The sequence below is a fragment of the Castor canadensis genome, chromosome 4 (genome assembly GCF_047511655.1).
Source record: "Castor canadensis chromosome 4, mCasCan1.hap1v2, whole genome shotgun sequence".
NCBI lineage: Eukaryota > Metazoa > Chordata > Mammalia > Rodentia > Castoridae > Castor > Castor canadensis.
In genome coordinates, this window is record NC_133389.1 from 19,718,404 (window position 1) to 19,741,934 (window position 23,531).

Genomic DNA, 23,531 nt, shown 5'->3' on the forward strand with positions numbered 1-23,531 from the left:
TTCACCATGCCCACTCCTCAAAGGGACAGCTTCAGAACATCTGAATCTTGTGACTGCTGTTGTCTAGTTCTCTAACCGTAAGATCTCCAGCTGCTGAATCTGCAGTGGCAGAAGCAACACACCCGTGGCAGCTGTGGGCAGCTTACTGTGCTGCCCAAGACATATTTTTTTTTTATTTTCTGAGTCCCAAAGAGAGGACTCAGAAGAATGAGTTTGTGCTTATGAATCACAGTCTCACCTCCAGCCACATTATTGACAGAAGCCACCAGGTGGGCAGGAGGATTGCTGCCTAGCTTTGAATTTTTTTCAGTTAGTAATTTGAAATAATTTCAAACTTACAGAAAAGTTGCAAAGATGGTTTTAAGAACTCTTTCTCGTGTATCCTTTAATATCCACCAACTGTTAATATTTGCCACATTTTGTCAACTAACTTCATTATATATAGGTTAGTATCTTTAGAACTATTCGACAATAAATTAAAGGCCTAATGCCCTTTCCCCTAAATACATTAGTAGGTATTTTTTAATTTATTTTGGGTTTTTTTTGGTGGTACTGGGGTTTGAACTCAGGGCTTCATGCTTGTTAGACAGACCTTGAGCCACTCTGCCAGACCTTTTTTGTGTTCTCAAGATAGTATCTCTCTAACTATTTGCCTGAGCTGGCCTTGGCCTTGAACCGTGACTCTCCTGATCACTGCCTTCTGAGCAGCTATGTTTACAGGCGTGAACCACCGGTGCTTGGCAGTAGGCATCTTTTAAGAACAAGACCCTTGCCAGGCACCGGTGGCTCACACCTATAATCCTAGCTACTCAGGAGGGCAGAGATCAAGAGGATCATGGTTCGAAGCCAGCCTGGGCAAATAGTTTGCAAGACCCTATCTCGAAAAAACCCTTCAAAAAAAAGGGCTGGTGCAGTGGCCCAAGGAGAAGGCCCTCAGTTCAAGCCCCAGTACTGCAAAAAAGAAAAAAAAAAAGAAAGAAAAAGAACAGAACCTTCACACATACCACACACACATTGCATTATAGTAATCAGAATGAGAATTTTAACATGATTCAATATTATCATCTAATCTACAGAGTTTTTCAACTTTTATCAGGAAATTTTTTTCTAATTTTTTTACCCCTTCATCCCTTCTACCCCTCCATTTCTCCCTTTCTTCCTCTTTCCTTCCATCTGTAAGTTTTTCTGGTTCAGAGTCTAATCTAAGATCAAACATTATATTAGTTGATCACAACTCTGAATCAGAAGCGGTTCTTCAACTTTTAAAAAATTTTCATATGTTGGCATTTTTGAGAAGTATATTGTCAGTTATTTTGTAGAGTGTCCCTTAATCTGGGTTTGTCTGCTGTCCCCTCACGACTGGATTCCAGTTACGCATTGTTGTGAGAGCATAAGTGATGCCGTGCCCTTTCTCAAGTGTCCCATCCAGACGCACATGATGTTGGTTTGTGTCATTAATGACAATGTTCACTTTGGTCACTTGATTGAGGTGGTGTCCACAAGACTTCTTGATGGCATTGAATTTATATCTAATAGAAATACATAGGTTTAACTGTCTACTGAAGTCTCATTTGACTCAGTGCTCAGACACTGAGCTGGACTGATCAGCATGCCTGGTAGGTACCAGAAAGAACTTAAAAGTCAGTTAATGATGAGATATGTACTGCAATTAAATTTTTATACAGACTAAAAACAACAAGAAAATAGTCACGGGAGTCATGTTCCGGCCTGAGTATTAAAGGCAGTGAGTGTTACAGGTTCATTGGTAAGAAAGATTCCTGTTGGTGGATGTGGATGAAGAAATTTCTTTGGAAGAAATTAGCTAGCACAGGATATAGCCCATAGTAGGGAGTCCAAAAACTTGTTAAAAGGGTAAGTAAATAAGGATATGAAAAACTGATCTGACTCTGAAGGATTTTTTCCTATTTATTTCACTCCTATATTCAATGTGGACAGCAACTTACCAACTCTGTTGGAGGCAAAACTTCTAGGTACATTGATAATTTTAAGCCCATAGTGAATTATGTATACAGCAACACTTCAGTTAACTTTGTAAATGTAGTGTTCACTAAGAAATCAGGATTAACTTCATTGTGTGCTTTCCCTTCCCCTGCTACCAGTGAGAACCCCAGAAGGCAGTATCAGGCTGTATTGTAAAGGAGCCGACACTGTAATTTATGAACGGTTACATCAAATGAATCCTACAAAACAAGAGACACAAGATGCCCTGGATGTAAGTCTCTTTTTTGCTCTTTCTACTAAAGATTCTGATCTTAGTTCCTGGCCCTGTCTCTTAAATGCATGTGAAAGTTGCATGTCAACTTGCAACTTCCTTTGCTTTGGTGTCATTGGATGGAAACACCAAATAAAAACACAGTCATGTGGGTTCTAGTTCTACCCCTGCTGTTGACATCCCAGGAAATGACCATGGAGAGTCTGTTCCCAGCATCTGGGTCTGCAGGAAAGATGCAGAAGACCAGTGGCCTTGAGCAAACTATAACTATACTAAGCTATAGTCTTGTATCTCTATGGCCTCCAAGAACAACTCCAACTCTAGGTGTAAAGTGGAGGAAAGAAAACATTCTTATATGGCAGGTGATAACAGAGCAATGCCTTGGGTCACTGAGTTCTGACACCTGTTTGTACCCAGTTGGATCTTAATTGCTTCACAGCCTTCATTTTAGGAAGTAATGATGCAGCTACTAGAATGTTCCTGGAACTTGCTCTGTGAGAATTGCCCAGCAGTCATCATACTGTCTCGGCTGTGTGTGATGATGGCAGTGAGGTATAGATGAGATCACTTAGAACTTGTGTCCCTGTTCTGCCTCTTAACTAGTTCTGTAAGAAGTGCATAGTGTATCATATGAATCATTATTCCTCATGTAAAAGATCAAGGGAAGAATTCCTACCATGGCAAGCATTGCAAGGGAGGCACCTTACACTTAGTAGGTACTTAATAAAGGGTGGTTTCTTCCCTTTATGAATCAATTGAGGGTAGAGGTATGGCTCAAGTAGTAGAGAACCTGCCTGCATGCCAAGGGCCAGACCCTGAATTCAACTCCCAATACCAACAAAAAAAGTCAATTGATGCCAGGTGTGGTGGAGCTTTTCTGTAATCCCAGCTACTAGAAAGGCAGAGATAGAAGGATCAAGGTCTAAAGCTAGCCCTGGCAAAAGTATCCCAATATCCTATCTTAAACTAAAAGTGAAGAGGCTGGGAGTATAGTCCTAGGACCCTGGGGATGCTTAGAAAATTAAAGTCTATTATAAAACAAAGATCAGTCCTTCTGTAGAACCCCATTTCCTGCTCTCTTTTTTAAATTCTCTTAGTATATTACTTCAAAGTAAGATTTCAAAATTTAAGCTACATAAAAGTAACTATTCATTGCATGGGCGGATTGTCTTTTAAATAAAACAGGTCTTCGCAAGTGAAACTCTTAGAACTTTGTGCCTTTGCTACAAGGAAATTGAAGAAAAAGAATTTGCAGAATGGAATAAAAAGTTCATGGCTGCCAGCGTGGCCACAACCAACCGGGACGAGGCTCTGGATAAAGTGTATGAGGAGATTGAGAAAGACTTAATTGTGAGTTTTAGCCTTAATACTTTTCCTTGGTAATCTAAACAGAACTGAAAATTTTATTAAGGTTTATTACATTTTTTTAGCTCATGTTTGAAATATAATTCTCACTTCAGCCTTTGGAATTGTGACAAAGGAACTACGTCATTTGAATTTATTTTATTCAGCAAGCAGAATCAAAGTTGCCATTGTAGAATCCAAGAGAGAGAATACGTTTGGAGAGGTTGTAATTCAATGGCATTATTTTTACATCACTTCATAAAATTCATTACGATTTTTACACATCAACAAACCAGTATTTATTTCATGTGAGAATTATTAAAATAGTTTATTTTAAAAAGATTCAAACAAAAACATGCCATTTCTAAATGAAATTTTTCAAAATGTAATACTCATTGCCTATAGAGTTTAGGTTAATGGAAACTGTTACAATAGCTAGTGTTGGTCTTTAGAGAACCTGGTTTATGGTAGCAGCAAATACACAATGAAAGCATATTTTTAATATCTTCGATTTTGGGCTTGCATTTTATGTCTTGGTAAATGAAATAGTTCATCTTTTAAGAACTACTTTGGTTTGTGGTGAGTCCACAACATGGCAGCCTTCCCTGACAATGGTGGCCATTGGCCCTGGTGGAGCACAATTAGCTCTACTTTTTAGAAGCTGGCAAATTATATTTAAAGACAAATTTTATTTGGTAATTCCTTTTTTTTTTTTTCCAAATGTCCATTCCAGCTCTTGGGAGCTACAGCTATTGAAGACAAGCTACAGGATGGTGTTCCAGAAACCATTTCAAAACTTGCAAAAGCTGACATTAAGATATGGGTGCTGACTGGAGACAAAAAGGGTAATTTATTGTGTGGGGAAGTGGGTCTCTGAAGTCACAAACACTGTAGCTGCTGTTTCCTCTGCCCAAGATCACCTCCTCAGACTTTCCAGCCTGTATAAACACTCGCTGGGTCTTTGGAAAGGAAATGCTTTTTTTTCTTAAACCCCCACACCCCCACTCCAGCCTGCACTAACCATGTCCTTCCCCAAACTCCCTCAGTGGCAGAGTTTATTCCTCATAGCATAGCTCCTGATTGTATCTTGCTGTTAAGTAGTCTTATCTCCCCAGCCAGATGTCTTTCTATTCTGAAAGGTCACCTCCCTTGTCCCTACTGTCTTTCTGGAACCTTGTCCCTTGTCAGGAACAGACTAGAACAATACAAAGTGCTGAACTATCACAACTTTTGGTTTCTTGACCATTTTATGGCTTGAATATTATGACTAAAATTTTATACCTGGAAAACTTTTTAGCATTTAAACTTAGAGCTCAGGGATTGGGAGTGCAGCTCAAGTGGTAGAGCTCCTGCCTAGCAAGTCAAGGCCCTGAGTTCAAATCCCAGTACCCAGTACCAAAAACTAAAAAAAAAGATAAAGTAAAAAAAAAACAACAACTAAGAAGCCGTTATTTGCCATTGACACATTCTCCACCAGCCTCCCTGAGGAAATCAGATAATATATCTTGCTCTGACATTGTCAATGGTTTACAAGCTTTGCCAAGGTAAGGGAAGCACCTTTAATAAATACCACTGGTGGGTAATGGAAAAAGGGAGAAGTATCTTCAGTTGGAGTCCCATGTGAGGGGCGAGTGGAAGTGGATATCCTTCCTCCCATTCTGTAACAGTGATTAAATCACAGGATCTGAGCAGGTTGTAGAGGTGTGTGTGCGTATAAAATTTTTTTGAGACAGGGTCTCACTATGTAGCCCAGGTGGTCTCAAACTCACAATCCTCCTGCCTCAGCCTCCTGAGTGCCGGGATTACAGGCACACACCAGCATGCCTGGCTTGTATTTTTGCTATTTTAATGAACACTGATTCATTAAGTAACCAATTTATATATTTGACAATACAGTGTACTTCATTATTAAAAACATCTCAAACCAGACTGATTCTCACTTAAGCTAAAGAATAAGAATTATACAATTTTTATTGCTACAGGAAAACAGCATATTTGGTTGAATCTGGTTATTTTCATGAATTGAAAAAAGAGTCAATATTATAAGTTGAGCATCCCTAATCTGAAAATCTAAAATGCAAAATATTCAAAATCTGAAACCTTCTGGACATTGACATGGTGCCACAAATAGAAAATTCCACACCTGACCTCGTGTGATAGGTCATGGTCACAGCACAAGTGCACTAAAAATATTGTATGAAATTGTCTTCAGGTTATGTTTTTATGGCATATATGAAACATAAATGAACTTTGTGCTTAGATTTGGGTCCCATCCCTAAGATATCTCACTGTGTATGTGCAGATACTCCAAAATCCAAAATAATCCCCAAATCTCAAACACTTCTGATCCCAGCATTTCGGATAAGGGATACTCCACCTGTTGTAGAAAAAGTCAGCTGTTCAACTCAACCACAGAAATGACCTTTGACTTGACTTTATTTGTTGTAGAAACTGCTGAAAACATAGGATTTGCTTGTGAACTTCTGACAGAAGATACCACTATCTGCTATGGGGAAGATATAAAGTAAGTCACGGGCCCTCAGGATGAGACTGCAGTGCTCATTTTTGCAAAGTCAAGACTAGATGCAGAAGGCCATAGATAGGGGGAATCAGGGGCTAACATTTGTCACTTGGGACAGTCTCCTGAGGTTCAAGTGAAGCAAGAGCACAACAGGCAGGCCCGTGTCATCATGATTCTGCCCCTTTATGAGCAGATGGTAGTCCTAGGGGAGCCTGCGACCTTTGGGGGCCATTTTTCTCTATTCTTTAGCAATCCTGGCTGCTTGTTTGTTGAAAAAGAAAGTAAGCCTGTGATATCGCTAGCAAATTAATATGAGTTGTATTTATGTTTTGCCTTTTCTAGGGATTTGATCTTTTGAAAGAGAAATAGAAATAGGAGAAAAGTAAATAAGTGAGCCCTGTCCCAAAAGGAAAGTTGGAGTGGGTTACATTGTGGTGGTAGGTCACCTGTCATCTAGCTAGCATGGGCAGGTCTGATATTTCAAACCTTAGTGTTTGCTGGAACTTTCATTAACCCTGAATCAGAGTTTCAGCCAATCCGGAAGCATGTAATGGAAAAGCCCTGCCTTGTTACTGAACCTGTAAATGTTCTGCACACAGTTACCATGCTGTGTGGACTGATGGCTTACCAGTTCCATTTGTTCCTCAAGCATTTAGCTCACAACGCCTCTCAGGCTGACATCAGGTCAAATTGAGCTGTCAATAGACACAGTTGCCAGGTCTCCTCAGATGACCAGGGAGTTGACGGTGCTGATTAGTCTTCTTTCTAATGATGGATGATGATGCTTTGCAAGTGCTTCAAGTGTATTTGGCTAAATTAGACAAAAATAGTAGCCTTGCAGTCTCAATCAGTTCTGTTTGGATGGCACATAAACCCACAATTCTCTGTGCTCATAGGTTTTTAAAAGTAGCAGCAGACACCTAAGTGCTTACTGTGTTTACTTAAGTAGCTTTTGATTGCAAGTAATTTGTTTAGTTACCATATGGTTTTATTTATATTTCATAGATGGGGTCTTAATAAGTTTCTGGTCTTTCTTTTGAAAGAATTGGAAATGGGGCTGTAAGCTAAATTAAAAGGTAAAATTGAGGCAGAAGCAAATGTTATGGTCATGCTCCTAGCCAAGATGAATCCTGTCTCTAGGTGGTTCCTAAAATGATTCCTATAAAATGGTTTGAGGGCTGATGGAGTGGCTAAGTGGTAGAGTACTTTGTAGCAAGCATGAGGCCATGAGTTCAAATCCCAGTACCACCAAACAACAACAAAACCATTTGAATAGGTAACCTCATGATTTTTTCCCTTTCCATCCTCCTAATGATTTGACTTAATCATTCATTTTTAACTCACACATAAGAATTAAGTTAATGTGGAAGAGGGATAATAAATACCTAAACTTTCAAAGCAGATATTTTTAATGGGGTTGAGTTTGCATTCCAGAGATCATTTGCCAACATCTGCAAATATCTCTGGAGGTCACCACAGGGAAGGAGGAGGGCGCTACTGGCTTATTTAAATAATTCTAATGTGTACATCTTACAATAAGCAGCCACACACAACAGAGAATTATCTGGCCAAGACACCAATAGAACCAAGGCTGAGAGAGCTGCTTTCACAGGTGAAGATTCACCTGTGTGCCCGTGGAGTGGGGAAAGCCCGAGCAGACCCACGTGGGTCCTTCTTCTAGTTTCCCCTCCGCATGCTCCAAGCAAACCACATCCCTTCTCTCTGGCTTGCTTTCCCATTTGTAACATGGAGAACTTGAACAAGGTATTTAAGGCTTCTTCCACTCTATAATTCCAAGGACTCATTTTTCCATCATGTGAAAGTGGTACCATAATTTGTTGAGAATTTTCAACAGCAGACATGGTTTTATTTATGTGGCCAAGGTGTTGTAATCCAGATCAAGACTACTTTTCCTCTTTGCTTCTGAACACACTGTCAACTGTCTTTCTTTGGCAAACAGTGAAGGACCAAGAACATGCACCTCCACTGTGGAAAAATCAAAACTTTGGAAGATTATATAAGCAAAAAACATGAGAAAACATTTTCCAAAAAGACACAGAAATGGATGACAAATATGCAGCAATGCTGTATCGCTAATCATTAGAGAAATGCAAATCAAAAATCACAATGAGATAGGACCTAGTATCTTTAGGATGGCTACCATCAAAAAAGATAAAAGAAAGAAAATTATCAGTACCAGTGGGGCTGTGGAGAAATTGGAACCCTTATGTACTATTGGTGGGAATGTAAAATGGTTCAGCCACTATGGAAAATCATATGGAGCTTCCTCAAAAAAGTAAAAAAATAGAATTACTGTATGATTTGGCAATCTCACTTCTGGGTATTTACTCAAAAGGATTGAAAGCAAGATATTAAATATGTGCTCAACAGTGTTCAAAACAGTACTGTTCACAATAGACAAGAAGTAGGAGCAACCCAAGTTTCCATTAATATATGAATGGACACACAAAAAGTGGTATATTCATACAATGAAATATTATTTGCCCTTAAAAAGGAAAGAAATTATGATCTATGCTGTAATCTAGATGAATCTTGAGACCATTGTTAAGCCAGTCAGAAAAAGACAAATACTACATGATTCCATATATATGAAGTATCTGGAAAGGTCAGGTTCATAGAAACACAAAGTAGAACAGAGGTGACTAGAGACTTGGGAAGAAGGAGAGAGGGTGTGTTGTTTGTTTTGCGGTACTGGGGTTTGAACTCAGGGCCTTGTGCTTACTAAGCAGATGCTCTCCCCACTGAGCCATGTCCTCAGCAGGTGGTGTTATTTAATGCATATAGAGTTTGAGTTTTATACGATGAAAAACGTCTGGGAATTGGCTGCCCAAACAGTGTGAATATACTCAACACTACTGAATTATACACTTGACAGTGGGTATGATGGTAAACTCCATGCTGTGTTTTTAATCATAATTTTTTTAAATGTCACAATTATAGTCTAGGACCTTTTATGGTCTTGTGCTTTAAAATATTTAAATTTATTTTCTCCCAGTGCTCTTCTTCATACAAGAATGGAAAACCAGAGAAATAGAGGTGGAGTCTATGCAAGATTTGCACCCCCTGTGCACGAACCTTTTTTTCCACCTGGTGAAAATCGTGCCTTAATAATCACCGGTTCCTGGTTGGTATGTGTCGCTAGTGTGTGTGCACCCTTGACTCAAATGAAATGTGTTCATTTTGGACCAGCTTTAGATGCCGGTTTGGGTATTTTCATTACACAATGTAAGTTGAGCATCACTCATCCAAAAATCCAGACTATTCCAAAATGGGAAAGCTTGTGAGTAGTCCTCAAAAAATACCTTATGTATTTATTAACTGCCAACCTCAAAAATCTCTTACCTTTTAAATGCAAGTGGGATTTTCCAAGTTTTAGCCCTTATATTACAAGATATCTGAAAGGAATATCCAAAAAGTGGACATCCTGGTATATCAATTAATGGGTAACCTTCCTTATCTTCTTTGTATATTTTTGCATCTTCTAAATTTTTGCCATAAGCATGTTTTATAATCAGAACAATATACATAAATAGATTTTGGTGGGACTGGGCTTTGAACTCAGGGCTTTGTTCTTGCAAACAGGCACTCTACCACTTCAGCCAAACCTTCAGTCCTCTTTGCTCTTATAATCAGAACAATCTAATCAATGATGTAACAACGAACTGCCCTTCACACCAGTTAAGGCTTGGGTGTGGTGCTCTTGGTGTGAAAACTTAAGTGACTGCAATTCTCTCCCTCTCTGATTTCACAGAATGAAATTCTTCTAGAGAAAAAGACCAAGAGAAGTAAGATTCTGAAGCTGAAGTTCCCAAGGACAGAAGAAGAGAGACGGATGAGGACCCAAAGTAAGAGACGGCTCGAGGTTAAGAAGGAGCAGCAGCAAAAGAACTTTGTGGACCTGGCCTGTGAGTGCAGCGCTGTCATCTGCTGCCGTGTCACCCCCAAGCAGAAGGCCATGGTGGTGGACCTGGTGAAGCGGTACAAGAAGGCCATCACACTGGCCATTGGAGATGGGGCCAACGACGTGAACATGATCAAAAGTGAGTTGTCCACAGGCGACCCATGCGACCCATCTTGCTAGAGAGGAGAAACGACAGGAACGTTTGGTGGTAGTTGCTTCAGATTTCACTGCTGGGTTTTCACAAAGCAGACATTAATGAGGGCATGTGGCCATGCCTGTATCTGTGACTACCTCAGGAATCCTCCAGTCCACCCAGCAGGGGTGGGCAGGCCTGGCAGCTGTAGATGAGTTCTAGCTGGTGAATTTATCATCATTTGTTTCCTTTGTCATGTTTGGTGTGGTCCTTTCCCTCTGGCCAGTTCTTCTCCCCTATTTCTGTAGGCTTTATTAAAAACCCTGGTATTCGATAAGTTTTGCAGAAAACTCTACTGAGCTCAGCGTCAGTCGCTGACTCTGGTATTTGAGAATATTACTGACCCTCACGTGACATGCTTAGCTTTGAGGTGAAGTCCAACGCAGTCTCACCATCCCCCCTGACCTCCCTAGAAGACTGCAAGGGTTGCTTGGCTGGTTAGACAGCCCTAGGTACTCCCCGCTGAAGGACTGAGTTTTTTTGCACAGAAATACAATGGTGCTAATATTATAGGATGCAGAACAAACCTGTGGTCCTCATCCGTGTGTCTGAGTCTGGTTCCTTTTTCCCCTGGATTATGATAAGGGGACCACAGGTGAAGTCTTTTAGGACCAGAACTTTTGATTTGGACAATTTGAACTGCTTTTACTTTTTTGAGTACTGCTCAACAACTTTTCCTACTTTGGAATAGTTTGGATTTTTGGATGAGATGCTCAACTCACATCATCTAATGAAAATATCCAAAGCAGGCCAGGTAGGGTGGCACACATCTATAATCCCAGCTATGTGGGAAGTGGAGATCGGAAGATTGTGGTTTGAGGCCAGCCCTGGCAAACCAATTAGGGAGACCCTACCTCAATAAACAAGCCAGAATGGTGGCTGGCTCATGCCTGTAATTCAAAGGAGGTGGAGGTAGGAGGATCAAAGTATGAGGCAAAAAAAGCAAGACCCTTATCTGAAAAATAAGCTAAAGCAAAAAGGACTGGAAGCATGTCTCAAGTGGTAGAAGGGCCTGAATTCTGTCTCCACTACCACAAAAACAAGGCAAAACCCCAAGGTAGTGGGACTTAAATATGTGTTCTCTTCCTATTGGGTCAGCAGGGGCTTTGGTTTGGGCCAGTTTTCTCAACGGAAAACAAGAGCATTCTCTCCAATGTCACCTCTAACTCTGCAATACGGTTTCCATTGCTAAGATGAATGACTGCATGACTAGCTATAATCCTGTTGGGCTGGGTGGCTTAAGTGCATTATATACTTAAATATCTAGAATTTAATTCTGCCTATTTTGTGACTCATGAGTCCATCTCTCTCTTTTCTTAGAGCCTTCTTCTCCTTGGTATACACTAAGAATCTTCCACCTTTATCTTCCTCGACAGGAGTCATCTATATGACGTATGTCTTCTTCTTTTTTACCGTGTGTGTCTGTTGCCACTCCCAGTTGCATTCGCCACTGTTTTTTTGTGCTCACCCTACCATTCAGATGGCATTTCTTGCTCTGAATTACATCGCTTTCTTTCCTCTTAGCCAGTTCTTGTTTATTTTCCATTATACACCCTTAGCATAACTATAGCTACCTGTGCCAAAAGGGGGAGTAACTCAAACACTGTTTTCATTCATTACAATGTAGACTTCTAGATGTTGGGGAAGGGAAGAAGAAGGGGTGGCTTTCCTTGGAGACTTATCTTATGTGACTTAGACTTGTTTGTTCTTCTGAGCTCACCAAAGTCAGCGAGAGTAAAGTTACTATAGAGTAACCTTATAGAGGTTGTTTTAATTTTTTTAAGCTCTGTTATATACTGGTGCTTTTACATGTAACTTCTAGAGTATTCATTTGAAATTAAAACGTAGGAAACTGAGGTCTCCTTTGAAGTTATCCAAGTAATACTTGCTCCTTTTTGTACTTTATCAGAAACTTTCAGCCACATTGTGCACAATATACAGAAAAAGTGGAGTAGAATTCAGGTGTCAAAAGCTGTGCGTGTTCCTGTTCTAGCAGTGTAGTCTAGTGGAAATGGAAGGAGCTGTGACCACCTAGGTTTTACCCCTAGCAAGGAGGATGCACAGACTCCTTCAGGCACCTGTCTGCAGCTCTTCGGCTGCCTCCAGTTACCCTGTGGACTAGGGCAGTGTTCATTCCACACAGGGCGGGCCCTTGACCTACTCCATGAAGGGAATGAAGGCCTGGAAATCAGGGCCTAGGGATCTCAGCGTTTCCCTCTGTGGCTAGTTGGGAAAGGAAACGGTCATGGTTTGCCTTGGTAGGAAAGCAATTTGGCCACCACCTCTGGTCATAAGAACTATGTGTGTTTTGAAAAAGGGCAAAAATACTGAATCGGATACAATTTCTTCTATTTTTTAAAACTGCAAAGTGTGATTGAAAACATAGGTTTGGGCAAATTGCTACAATTACATTTTGAATTTTCTTGACTTTGTATTCCCCACTGGGGTGGGGGGGATTCTTGAAGTTTCTTGCTAGTTGGAACCTGCAGAGTCTGCAGCCACTTCTCGGCATCTGAGTAAACAGGAAGCTGTGTTCTCCCACACATTTTCTCTAAGTGATCCCACTATCGGTCTTTCTGGCGCTGACTTTGAAGACCTGGATAAAACTCCTAATTCTCTGACTTGAAAAGGAAGGATGAATAAAGTTGTGACTTTTTATCCATTCTGGAAAACTTCCTCCCTGCAAAAAATTATGTCTCAGAGCCAATGTGGATCACAAATACAAACTTTGAAAGCTGAAGAAGGTCTTAGTTAAAATTCTTTTGATTATAGGTATTGGAGGACAACCAAAGCTATCTTAAGAAAAAATACTAATTCATTACGCAAGATACAAAGATGCCTTGTGCTGCCCAAGAAGCCAGATTTTGAGGGCAGGACCTAGAGTTGCACTGTCTCTGTGTCTCTGTCTCTGTGTGTGTGTGTGTGTCTCTTTCTGTCTCTCTGTCTTTCTCTCCTACTCCATGTCTCCCTCTATTTTCTCTGCCTCTCAGAAGCCTGCAGAAAGAAATATATTCATTCTACACCTCAAGGATTTACATGGTGACATCCCAGAAACAAACACACCTGAATGCTAATTCCAGAATCCCAGGAGGGTCCCTGATTGTACATGGGTTTTTTTTATCAGTTAGGGTCAGTATAGGAAAGAGACCCTGGAGGCACTTTTAGCAAGAATGAATTAGACAGTGGACCAGGTGCTTTTGAAACTGAACAGACTGAAGAAGCAGGTTCTTGGCTGGGTCTTTAACCCCTGGGTCATTCACCAGAGGACCTTGTACCTTTGAGGTTCCTCTGCAGAGCTTCTCAGTGAGAAGCCTTGGTAGTGGCCTGTCAGCATCTGCGCAGCTGGAGAAAGGACACTGCTGCAGAAACACCAGAAAGGGAAGGGACGTTGGGCTCTGAGTCCCTGCTGCTTCCAAGTCACACGTAGGGGGCTAAACTGTGAAACCTAATTCACAAAGTCTGGGAAATGGAGGGGTTTTATTTTCTTTCCCTACTCTCCAATTAGAGCAAGGTGGAGTGAGAGCTGAGAGGACCAGTTTATAGTATCTGCCATATGGCTGACCCAGCTGTGGCCAAGGAGGCACAGGTGGGTGCCTGGGGCTCAGCTGTGGGTGAGAGGGACAGGCAGATAACCCAGGTGGACTGCACACCCACCCACCTGAGATCCTTTCACACATGTGGACGGAGGGTGGCCGTGCACTTGGTTTAGCAATTGTACCTGACTTGGTTACACTCAGAGCTGGGGGTGAGGGTGGTGAGCAGAGCATTTGTGTGCACTGTTCCACGGACACCACGTGTGTATGGGTCGTGAGGCTTTGCTTAAAAGCAGCTTGTGATCCACAGTCTCTTCTCCCTCTGCCCCACAGCTGCCCACATTGGGGTCGGAATAAGTGGACAAGAAGGAATGCAAGCCGTCATGGCCAGTGACTATTCCTTCGCTCAGTTCAGGTATCTGCAGAGGCTGCTGCTGGTGCACGGCCGCTGGTCTTACATTCGGATGTGCAAGTTCCTGCGCTACTTCTTCTATAAAAATTTCGCGTTTACCTTGGTTCACTTCTGGTACTCCTTCTTCAATGGCTACTCAGCACAGGTAATAGAGCACCACCATCTAAAAATCACTTGGTGTTGAGTAGAGCTCTTATGTTAATAAAACAAGTTTGTTTCTTTCCTGTGGATTTATAGTTTGGGTTCTGTATTTCCTTGTAGTTGAGGGCATAATTAAGGCTATAGCTTACTTTTCTAGAATAGTCCTAGGGCTTTAAAAATATTTTTATTTACCTTAAGAGAATTTGCTTATACATTTTTCTCTTCATTTTTTTTTCTTTTTCTTCTCCATTTTAATTTTTTCATGTTATCTTGCTATTAAAATAGTGGTAGCAAATTATTCAAGTGTGAAAGAATAAGATTTTATTTGACTGAGGCTAAACAGATTATAAAAATTATGAACGAAGGCTGGGAAGGTGGTATATACTGTAATCCCAGCTACTTGGGAGGTAGCAATCAGGAGGTTCACAGTTTAAGGCCAGCCCTGACAAAAAAGTTTGCAAGACCCAATATTAACCAACAAGCCAGGCATTGTGGATCACATCTGTAATCCCAACTATGCAGGAAGAACAGGTAGGAGAATCACAGTCTGAGGCAAGGCAAAAAATGCAATACCCTATCTGAAAAATAACTAAAACAAAAAGAAGTGGAGGCATGCTCAAGTGGTAGAGTACCTGCCTAGCAAGCTCTGGGCCCTCAGTTCAAACCCCAGTGCTGAAAAAAGAAAGAAAGAGAAAGAGAGAGAGAGAGAGACAGAGAGAGACAGAGAGAGAGAGAGACAGAGAAAGGAAGGAAGGAAGAAAGAAAGAAATTATCAATGGTGACAGATCTCTTATACATCCATCTGTGAGTACATATTGAAATGGGGAGTACATATTGAGTGTGTTAAAATGGTCATGCAGCAGGAAAATCTCATTAGTGAAAAGTGAACGTACGTCAGTGGTCATGGTTATCGAACTTTCAATGCTGCTGTGCTGTGGGATAGAAGGAGTCTCAGGCTAAAGGCCAGGACAGCGTTGGAGCAGGGCTGGGGCCGTCCTCCTGAACTCCTGGTCCCCAGGAAGCCCGTTTCCTCAGTCCCACCCTGAGAGATGATGTGGGCACAGGGCTCTTTGTCCCTTGCAGAAGCATATTTTTATACTCAGCCAGATTCTGTTGTAAAAAAATGTGTTTTTGAAAACACTGGCTTTGCAAAATAAAAGTAAACACAAAACTTGAATAGTACTTATCCAAGCTTCTGAAACAGTTTTACTTAGGTATTAAAAAACTTTTAAGCATTCTAATTCATAAATAAAGGGTATGAAAACACTGAACACTAACTCATTCTCTAGCTTTACCAGTCAGAATGGTCTTTTACCAAAACCTTTTGGGAGCATTACCCCCACACCATTTCGGGGGGGGCAGTGTTTCTGTGGACCCTTCTGTGATTCTGTCCATTCCACAGAAGCAAACTGCAGTTGTTCAGATGTAGATGAAGCCTGTTTATTCAGGCAAGAGAAGTCCCCACTCAACTGGGGATGGTCCTGCGACATCTTTGTATGTGACACACAGCCTCTGTCATCCCCTTGCAGACTGCATACGAGGACTGGTTCATCACGCTGTACAATGTGCTATACTCCAGCCTGCCGGTGCTCCTCATGGGGCTGCTTGACCAGGTAGGAGCCAGGTGGGGGCTCTGGACACAGCATGGCCTGCTGGAGGGGTCACTGCAGACCTGCCATGCATGCTTCTGGCTATGCTTCCCCCTGAGTGAGCCTTAGCCATCTGCTGTCAGGCCACAACTACCATGTGTCATATGCAGTACTAAGAAAAGAGGATTTCTGTCTGGATTGAATTGTCATTGACACCTGAGAGCTGAGGATATCTGTATATCAATAATCTACTCACTTAAAAGTAAATTTTAACATTCTCCAAAGTTTATGTGCTTAATTCTGAAGAATCAAGCTGCATTTTATCTAACAGAAATTCTTAGAGAAAGTGCTTTAATCAATAAAAAGATAATTAAGGATTAACATTTCAAGTTGTATGTGAGCATTCTCCTCCCCCACATTTGAAATATATTATCTCAGAAGGAAAAACATCATTAGCTTCCCTACATATTTTGACATTGCTAATTTATTTCCTTTCTATACGTAGCAAAATAATAAAGTCCTGCTTAGCCCTTCTCTGAATTAAGTATTAAATAACAGTGGTCTAAAACCATGAACTTGATCCCTGTGCCTGAGAAATACTGTGGGACTTGCCATCTCCAGTGGGTTGCAACTTTGTGAGGTGTAGACTGTGATGGATCTGACGTCTTTGACCTGATGGATCAGAAGACATCACTCTAACTTTGTCTCCCCTTCAGGACGTAAGTGACAAACTGAGCCTCCGCTTCCCCGGCTTGTACGTAGTGGGACAAAGGGATTTACTGTTCAACTACAAGCGATTCTTTGTCAGTTTGTTGCATGGGATCTTGACGTCGATGGTCCTCTTCTTCATACCTTTTGGAGCGTATCTGCAAACCGTGGGACAGGATGGAGAGGCGCCTTCCGACTACCAGTCTTTTGCTGTCACCGTTGCCTCTGCCCTTGTAATAACAGTCAATTTCCAGGTGCGTGGCTTTTGTCCACTATATTTGGTGTTTGTCAGTGCTTGTATATCTGTGCTTAGGCTGGCAGGCACAGTCTGTTCTCTTTCCAATGAATCTCTGTTACTTCACAAAATAAGAATGCTATTTTATCCCTTACCCCAAACGTATCTCCTCTTTCTGTCTGGAGTCAAGCATAGTTTGGTTTCTGATTGTTTAATATTCAAGCCAAATCATGCCTAAATTACCAGATTCTATTTTCAGAATTCTGAGATCTTTTCTTTCTTGCTAACTCCCCAAAATGAGTGCCCTGTTTTTCTCTGGTTTCCCAACAGATTGGCTTGGACACATCTTACTGGACTTTCGTGAATGCTTTTTCAATCTTTGGAAGCATTGCACTTTATTTTGGCATCATGTTTGATTTTCATAGTGCGGGAATACACGTTCTCTTTCCAACTGCATTTCAATTTACAGGTAGGTGTTGTCTAAATTCCAGAAATAAATGCGCAGACCAATGCCATTATTTTAGATTCTGACATAACTTCTGGGTGAGAAAAAGTACACATAAAGGGTCAATTATTGCTAGTTGCTAGGGAAAATTAAAGTTCTGACTGGAAATTAGTGTTGGAAGAGTGTAAAACAGCTAAAATAACATTAAGATGCAATTGTGTAGGGCTGGTGGAGTAGCTCAAGTGGTAGAGCTCCTGCCTAGCAAACATGAGGCCCTGAGTTCAAACCCCAGTACCACCATACACAAAGATGCAATTGTACATCCATTCAGTTAGATAGCTTAAGGATTAAAAGGCTTGTAGGTAAAGCCTGCTCTTTCTCCCATAAAACTAATATTGGCAGGTTACTGGAAAGTTGAGAATACAAGTATCGCTGGTAGCTGTATAATATACTTTAAGCTTTCCAAAACACTATCTGAAAATGCACAATGGACCATAACCTTTTTTATACATTTTGATCAGGTATTTCTACTTGGGGAAAGTACTCTAAGATAAAATACTCTAAATTTTGGTAAAGTGACTTGTATGAAGACTGTATCACTATAACATTTCTAATTATTAGAAAAGAAAAAATGTGGAAATAGCTCAAAGACCTAAGAATAGTCATTAACTAATCAAAATATGAAATACCAATATGATGGAATCCTGGAACTCAAAATTTGGCTACAAGGTTGGAAATAATGTTTGTAGAGCAATAACTTAACTGATAGTAAGAAAATAGTTATGTGACCAATGATTACAACTATATGAAATATACGACAGATTGACAAATGCCAGAATGCAAACTGATAAGTATCAGAAATTTTGCTGTGTGTGTTTGTTTGTGTGTGTGTGTGTGTGTGTGTGTGTATGGATGTGTGTGTGCTGGGTGTGAACCCAGGGCTACTGCATGTTACACGTTTGCTCTACCAATGAGCTACACCCCAGTCCTAATTTTACATTTGTGATCAATGCATTGTGAACAAAGGCACTTTCTTTTTTCCTTATTTGTTTTGTTACATACATGTGCTTATTGCAAAGAACTGGCCCTGCTAATTCGGCTTTGCTTAGTCTGATTTTAAAATGCCCATTCCTTGAGCATGGAGTGATGGGCTATTTTGGGGAGGCTAATCTGTTTGTAAAACTTTACCACAGGTAACGTTGGTGGGTTGTGGATCAAAGGACCACTGTGATTCCTTCCCTGTCTTCTTTCCAGGCACAGCTTCCAATGCCCTGAGACAGCCTTATATCTGGCTGACCATCATCTTGACAGTTGCAGTGTGCTTATTACCTGTCGTTGCCACTCGTTTCTTGTCAATGACCATTTGGCCATCAGAAAGTGATAAGGTAAACAGAAATATAGTCGTCCCCTATCCCTGAGAGTCCCTCATAGAAATCACAGCATTTCCCAACACACCTAAGTCCATAGGAAGTTTGATTAAGAACGGTTTTTTGACTGTTTCTCTTTAACTCCATCTTTCTCAAAAAAGGGAACAGAAAGATGAACCCTTATCTTTTTATCCCTTCAATTTAACAATTACAATGTTAATATTTTGCCATGAAAATAGGGTTTTCTTTTTTCCTTTAAAGCAAAATGTCACCTCCTGTAGCAGGACTCTTTGAGCTATGAGCAACAGAAAGCTGCCACTCAAAATGTCTCAGCAGTAAAACATCATGTCCACCTGCACAGTATTAGCAGGCTGAGGCTTGGCTGACTGACCAATTTACTATTGCCCCAAAGGGACTTGGGTTCCTTCCATGTCTCTCCTCTGAAGCTGGCATCATTATTGTTAGCTTCACCTTGTACTGGAGCATCACGTGTGACATGTCAATATCCCAGGGATCAGAAGGCTCTGACTGCTGCGTAGCTTTGCGCAGGATTCTGAGAACTTTTCTCCCTCCGATCTCATTTCCCAGAATTAGTCCCCTGGGGCTAAGGAAACCAGTGAGCCCCTGTCCCGTGAAGAGTGGTGCTGGGTGGAGGAGGGGCACTCGCCCCTGCACACATCAGTCTCCGCTGGCGAGGTCAGCAAGCCTCAGTGCGCCAGAGCGCTCTGGCGGTGACAAGGCCTGCGACAGTGCTGTCTTCTCTGGTTGTAGGGGTCTGGCATGTGACATGGCAAGCGCACTAGCTCAGCAAAGGGGGGATCCTGGTGTGCCCTTAGCGCCCGTCCCCTGCCCTCCTCGTCCTCACCCACGCGGGGCGGGCAGGCCCTGCTGGATCCGTTGATCCATGCCCTGACCGATGGTCACCCTGTCGCCCGTGCAGATCCAGAAGCACCGCAAGCGGCTGAAGGCGGAGGAGCAGTGGAAGCAGCGGCAGCGCGTGTTCCGGCGCGGGGCGTCGTCCCGGCGCTCGGCCTACGCCTTCTCGCACCAGCGCGGCTACGCCGACCTCATCTCCTCGGGGCGCAGCATCCGCAAGAAGCGCTCGCCGCTCGACGCCATCGTGGCGGACGGCGCGGCCGAGTACCGGCGCACCGAGCCCAGCTGAAGGCGGGGCCGCGGACACTCAGGACTTCCTCACGCATCTGCAACCCGTAGCCTTTCTAAGAAGCCATGGCAAGGCCCAGGGAACTGTTGTCCGGCTGCTGATGGTCATCCGACCCAACGGGAACATTTTCATCCAGTCCCAATCTAGGACAGCAGGATCAGAAAACGTCCCAAATCTCAGTTGGAACCATACCGCGTTGCAAAATTACAGTTCAGTTTTCCTGTCCGTGATCTTCAGCATGGATTTCCCAGAGCCTCTCCTCCTACCCCCCACCCCCCACTGAACACCCGTTAACAAGGATTTTTAAATTTAATGGTAATTACCAAAGATTCCTGAATGTTCATCGCCTGAAAACTAAGTGCTCTGATGACTTTTTCTAAGTTCGTAACAGGCTGCAATGGCTTCATGTTCGCAGGTTGGCTTAATTCAATCATGAAAAAGTAACTTCAGATTTCATACATGCACAGTACCAAGTTACATAGCACGTTACATATTTTTACATGTTTCAGCAACTTCCCCTAGGCACCAAGTGATCTGATCCCCTACTCTCATCATTTAAAAGCTGACATTACCAGCAGGTGCCCCGTTATATTTAGACAGGAGAAACTGGGTTTTGTTGCACAGTGGGGTAACTATAGATAATATTAATGTACTGTATATTTCAGAAATGCTAGAAGAAAGGATTTTGAATATTTTCACCAAAAAGAAATCATAAACGTTTGGAGAGAGCGACAAACTCTGATTTGAACATTACACAATTTGTGTGCATGCATACTGAAACATCACGAGGTGGGCGGCGGTGTAGCTCAGTGGTAGAGCACAAGCCTTGACTTCACGCTCAGTACCAAGAAAAAGAATGAAGCATCGCATGGTACCCCTACAATAATTGTGGCTCAATTAAAAATTACAAAAGAAAAGAATGCCTGCTGAAAACTTAGTGTGGCTCCCTTTGGAAGCTAGCACTATTTTGGATCCCTTCATTCTGTGTATGGGGGGGCGATTGGTCTTGGTTATCAAGTAAATGACAGATGACTGCTACATAGAACAGGTAAGAGGAACAGATCTAAAATCTAGGGGCTCCTTTAAGAGCTCTCCCTGATGCTGCCTGAGAACAAATGAAAGGTGGGGCAATAAATTAAAACAAACAAACCAAATCAGACACAAAACCCCTGAAGACATCAGTAGAGAGGAAAACCTGTTGTTGGGAGTCACATTTCTAAGCCAGAAGAACAGTGAAGATAACTTTAGGCAATTATAGAAAATACCCTCCAAAAGGTAAAATGCTTGAACTTTATGTCCTTCATGTACTAGTTTTTTTTCTACACCCAGTAAGTGTGAGAAGTGTTTTCTGTCTCTCTGTCTCTCTCTGGTGATGTTGGGCAGTGATTCCCACCTTTACTGTTTTACGTCATTCCCTTTGAATTCTATAAGGAAATCACAATGTGTATATTTCATGTTCTATGATCCAGGACAGGAAAATTTAATTGTAATTCGTAATGCATTTTCTAGGTATGATAAAAAGAATGTGAGGCTATTCTATGGAAGTTAATTTCTGAAAGTTTACAACTTTTCTTTATCTTGTAAATAAACATAATTGTACATTTTTTTTTTACAAAAAGTTAGCTTGCATAATTTTGTCAGTTTCAAATTTCTCTCCCCTTTTTGAATTGTGGGAAAGGTTGATGATGCAAATGTGTCAAAGATTTACACTGTTGGGTGCAATATTAACAATTTTAAATACAAATTGCTTTGGATAAATTATTTCTATATGCTGTAAATCTGAGAGATTGAATGTATATTTTTATTTAAAAAATAAATGCTTTAGTAAAATCTTTGGAAAATATAATCTTTTAATATATATTTTAATGTTGTATAATACATATATTTTGCAGTGCTGGGGATTTAACCCTGGGACTCAGGCATACTAAGAAAGTACTCTACCTCTGAACTACACCCCCAGCCCTAAAATATTAAATTGGGGCTTTTTTATTTTGTTTTTAAGTATGGAGTGATAGGAGAATCTAGTCCTGTACAGTTAGTTACTCAAGGAACTCAGGGGTCCTGTGCAGGTGAGAAATAACACTAAGGCCAAGTGTTGGGGAGGTGTGACTAAAGGAAGTTATTAGATGTTGGAGGCAGAGACTGTAACTGCCCCAAAGATAGTGCATATTGTATATTCACTATATTTGAGAAGGGATAATTTTTCCAAATGACCTCAATCCTTTGGGTCCAGAATGAGAATGGGGAAGTAAGCAGATAGTTTGGAAAAACATGATGACGAGTTGGCAGAAAAATAAACAAAGAGGAATGAGTGAGGGAGTCGAAAGGGAGGAGAGCAGGGACGGAGGTGGGAGCCCAAAGTTTGAGGCTGAGGGAGGGTTAAAGGTGTCAACCTGGATACAGGGCAGATGGTTATTATCTGGTCAAAGGAGAAGCTATGATCTCACCGGGGAAGTGTGATTATGCCATGGACCTCTGTGGTCCTCTGTGCCACAGAGGTGGGACTTTCTGGGGGTATGATTCATAGCAGGTGACTAGAGGATATCAGTCTAATGGGGCTTGGGGTGGGAGCAGATGGGGCAGGTTATTAACTTCTGCAATAGATGTGGTATGGAAAGATTTCTGAGCAAACTTGGGAGAGTGTCCCTAAAAAACCTGAAGGTCACTTTTCCCTGCCATATACTGCATTAAAGTCGTTTGAAGGATATTTTCAGTCAAAGAGCACCACCTAAAGGTTCTCAGTGATACTCTGTACCAGAAACTGCTCAGGAATGACATCTGATGGTGATGAAATGATTCACAAGAGACGTCAATGCAAGGGCAAGATGTACTCCTAGTGGAACCTAAATATATTCCAACAGTTGCTACCTTCCTGTGATGTGAATGAAACTCAGGAGAACTGCAAATGCTTCTCAAACTAAACCTGCTAGAACACTATGGCTGCAATAATGCTTCTGGCACATTTACAAAAACAAAAAGGCCTGTCAAGATACTGAAGTACATCTCAGGAAGAGGTACAGGATGGGATGCTTAAAAATAAGCACTGTAAAAATGATTTTCTAGAATATATATTTCTCCAAAGAAGATACATAAATGGTCAATGAGCGTATGGAAGATGTTCGACATTACCAGCCATCAGAGAGGAACAAATCAAAGCCACATTTAGATACCACTGTGCACTCACTAGGATGGCCATAAAAATATTAGAAAATAAGGAAAGAAGTTAGAGCCCTCATTCATTGCTGGTGAGAATGTAATAAGGGAAGAAATTAGAGCCCTCATGCATTGCTGGTGCCGACACTGGGAAAAACTGTTTGGCAGGTCTTCAATAAGTTTAACGACTTACCATTTGAACCAGCAATTCCACTCTGAGGTGTATATACCCCAAAGAATTAGAAAGAGATGTTCAAACAAATACTTACACATGAATATTCATAGCAGCATATTTCTCAACAGCAAAAAAGTAGAAACAACCCAAACATCCATCAATAGATGGATCAATAAAATATGGCACACACACAATGAAATACTATTTGGTCATGAAAATGAATGGAGTGCTGATGCGTGATATAGCATGGATAAACCTTGAAATCACGTTAAGTAAAAGCAGCCAGACTCCAAAGGTCACCGTGGAACTGTTAATCTTCGTGTCAACTTGACTGAATTGAGATGCCTAGGAGATTAGCAAAGCACACCTCTGGTGTGTTTGTGACGGTGTTTCCA

The 23,531-nt window shown here is 41.4% G+C and overlaps 1 protein-coding gene across 2 annotated transcripts in view; it reads left to right on the forward strand.

The window, feature by feature from the left end:
* The window catches only part of Atp8b1 (ATPase phospholipid transporting 8B1), a 122,887-nt gene extending 101,249 nt beyond the window's left edge, over positions 1-21,638 (forward strand). For both annotated transcript variants that reach the window (XM_020170523.2, XM_074069748.1), the window contains 12 exons: positions 2,121-2,233; positions 3,419-3,583; positions 4,311-4,422; positions 6,026-6,101; positions 9,115-9,247; positions 9,871-10,159; positions 14,080-14,303; positions 15,829-15,912; positions 16,605-16,850; positions 17,162-17,300; positions 18,531-18,661; positions 19,584-21,638. In XM_020170523.2, coding sequence (XP_020026112.1) covers positions 2,121-2,233; positions 3,419-3,583; positions 4,311-4,422; positions 6,026-6,101; positions 9,115-9,247; positions 9,871-10,159; positions 14,080-14,303; positions 15,829-15,912; positions 16,605-16,850; positions 17,162-17,300; positions 18,531-18,661; positions 19,584-19,808 — 1,937 coding nt within the window. In that variant the 3' untranslated portion in view covers positions 19,809-21,638. The remainder of the gene's footprint in view (positions 1-2,120; positions 2,234-3,418; positions 3,584-4,310; positions 4,423-6,025; positions 6,102-9,114; positions 9,248-9,870; positions 10,160-14,079; positions 14,304-15,828; positions 15,913-16,604; positions 16,851-17,161; positions 17,301-18,530; positions 18,662-19,583) is intronic.
* The last annotated feature ends 1,893 nt before the right edge of the window (positions 21,639-23,531 follow it).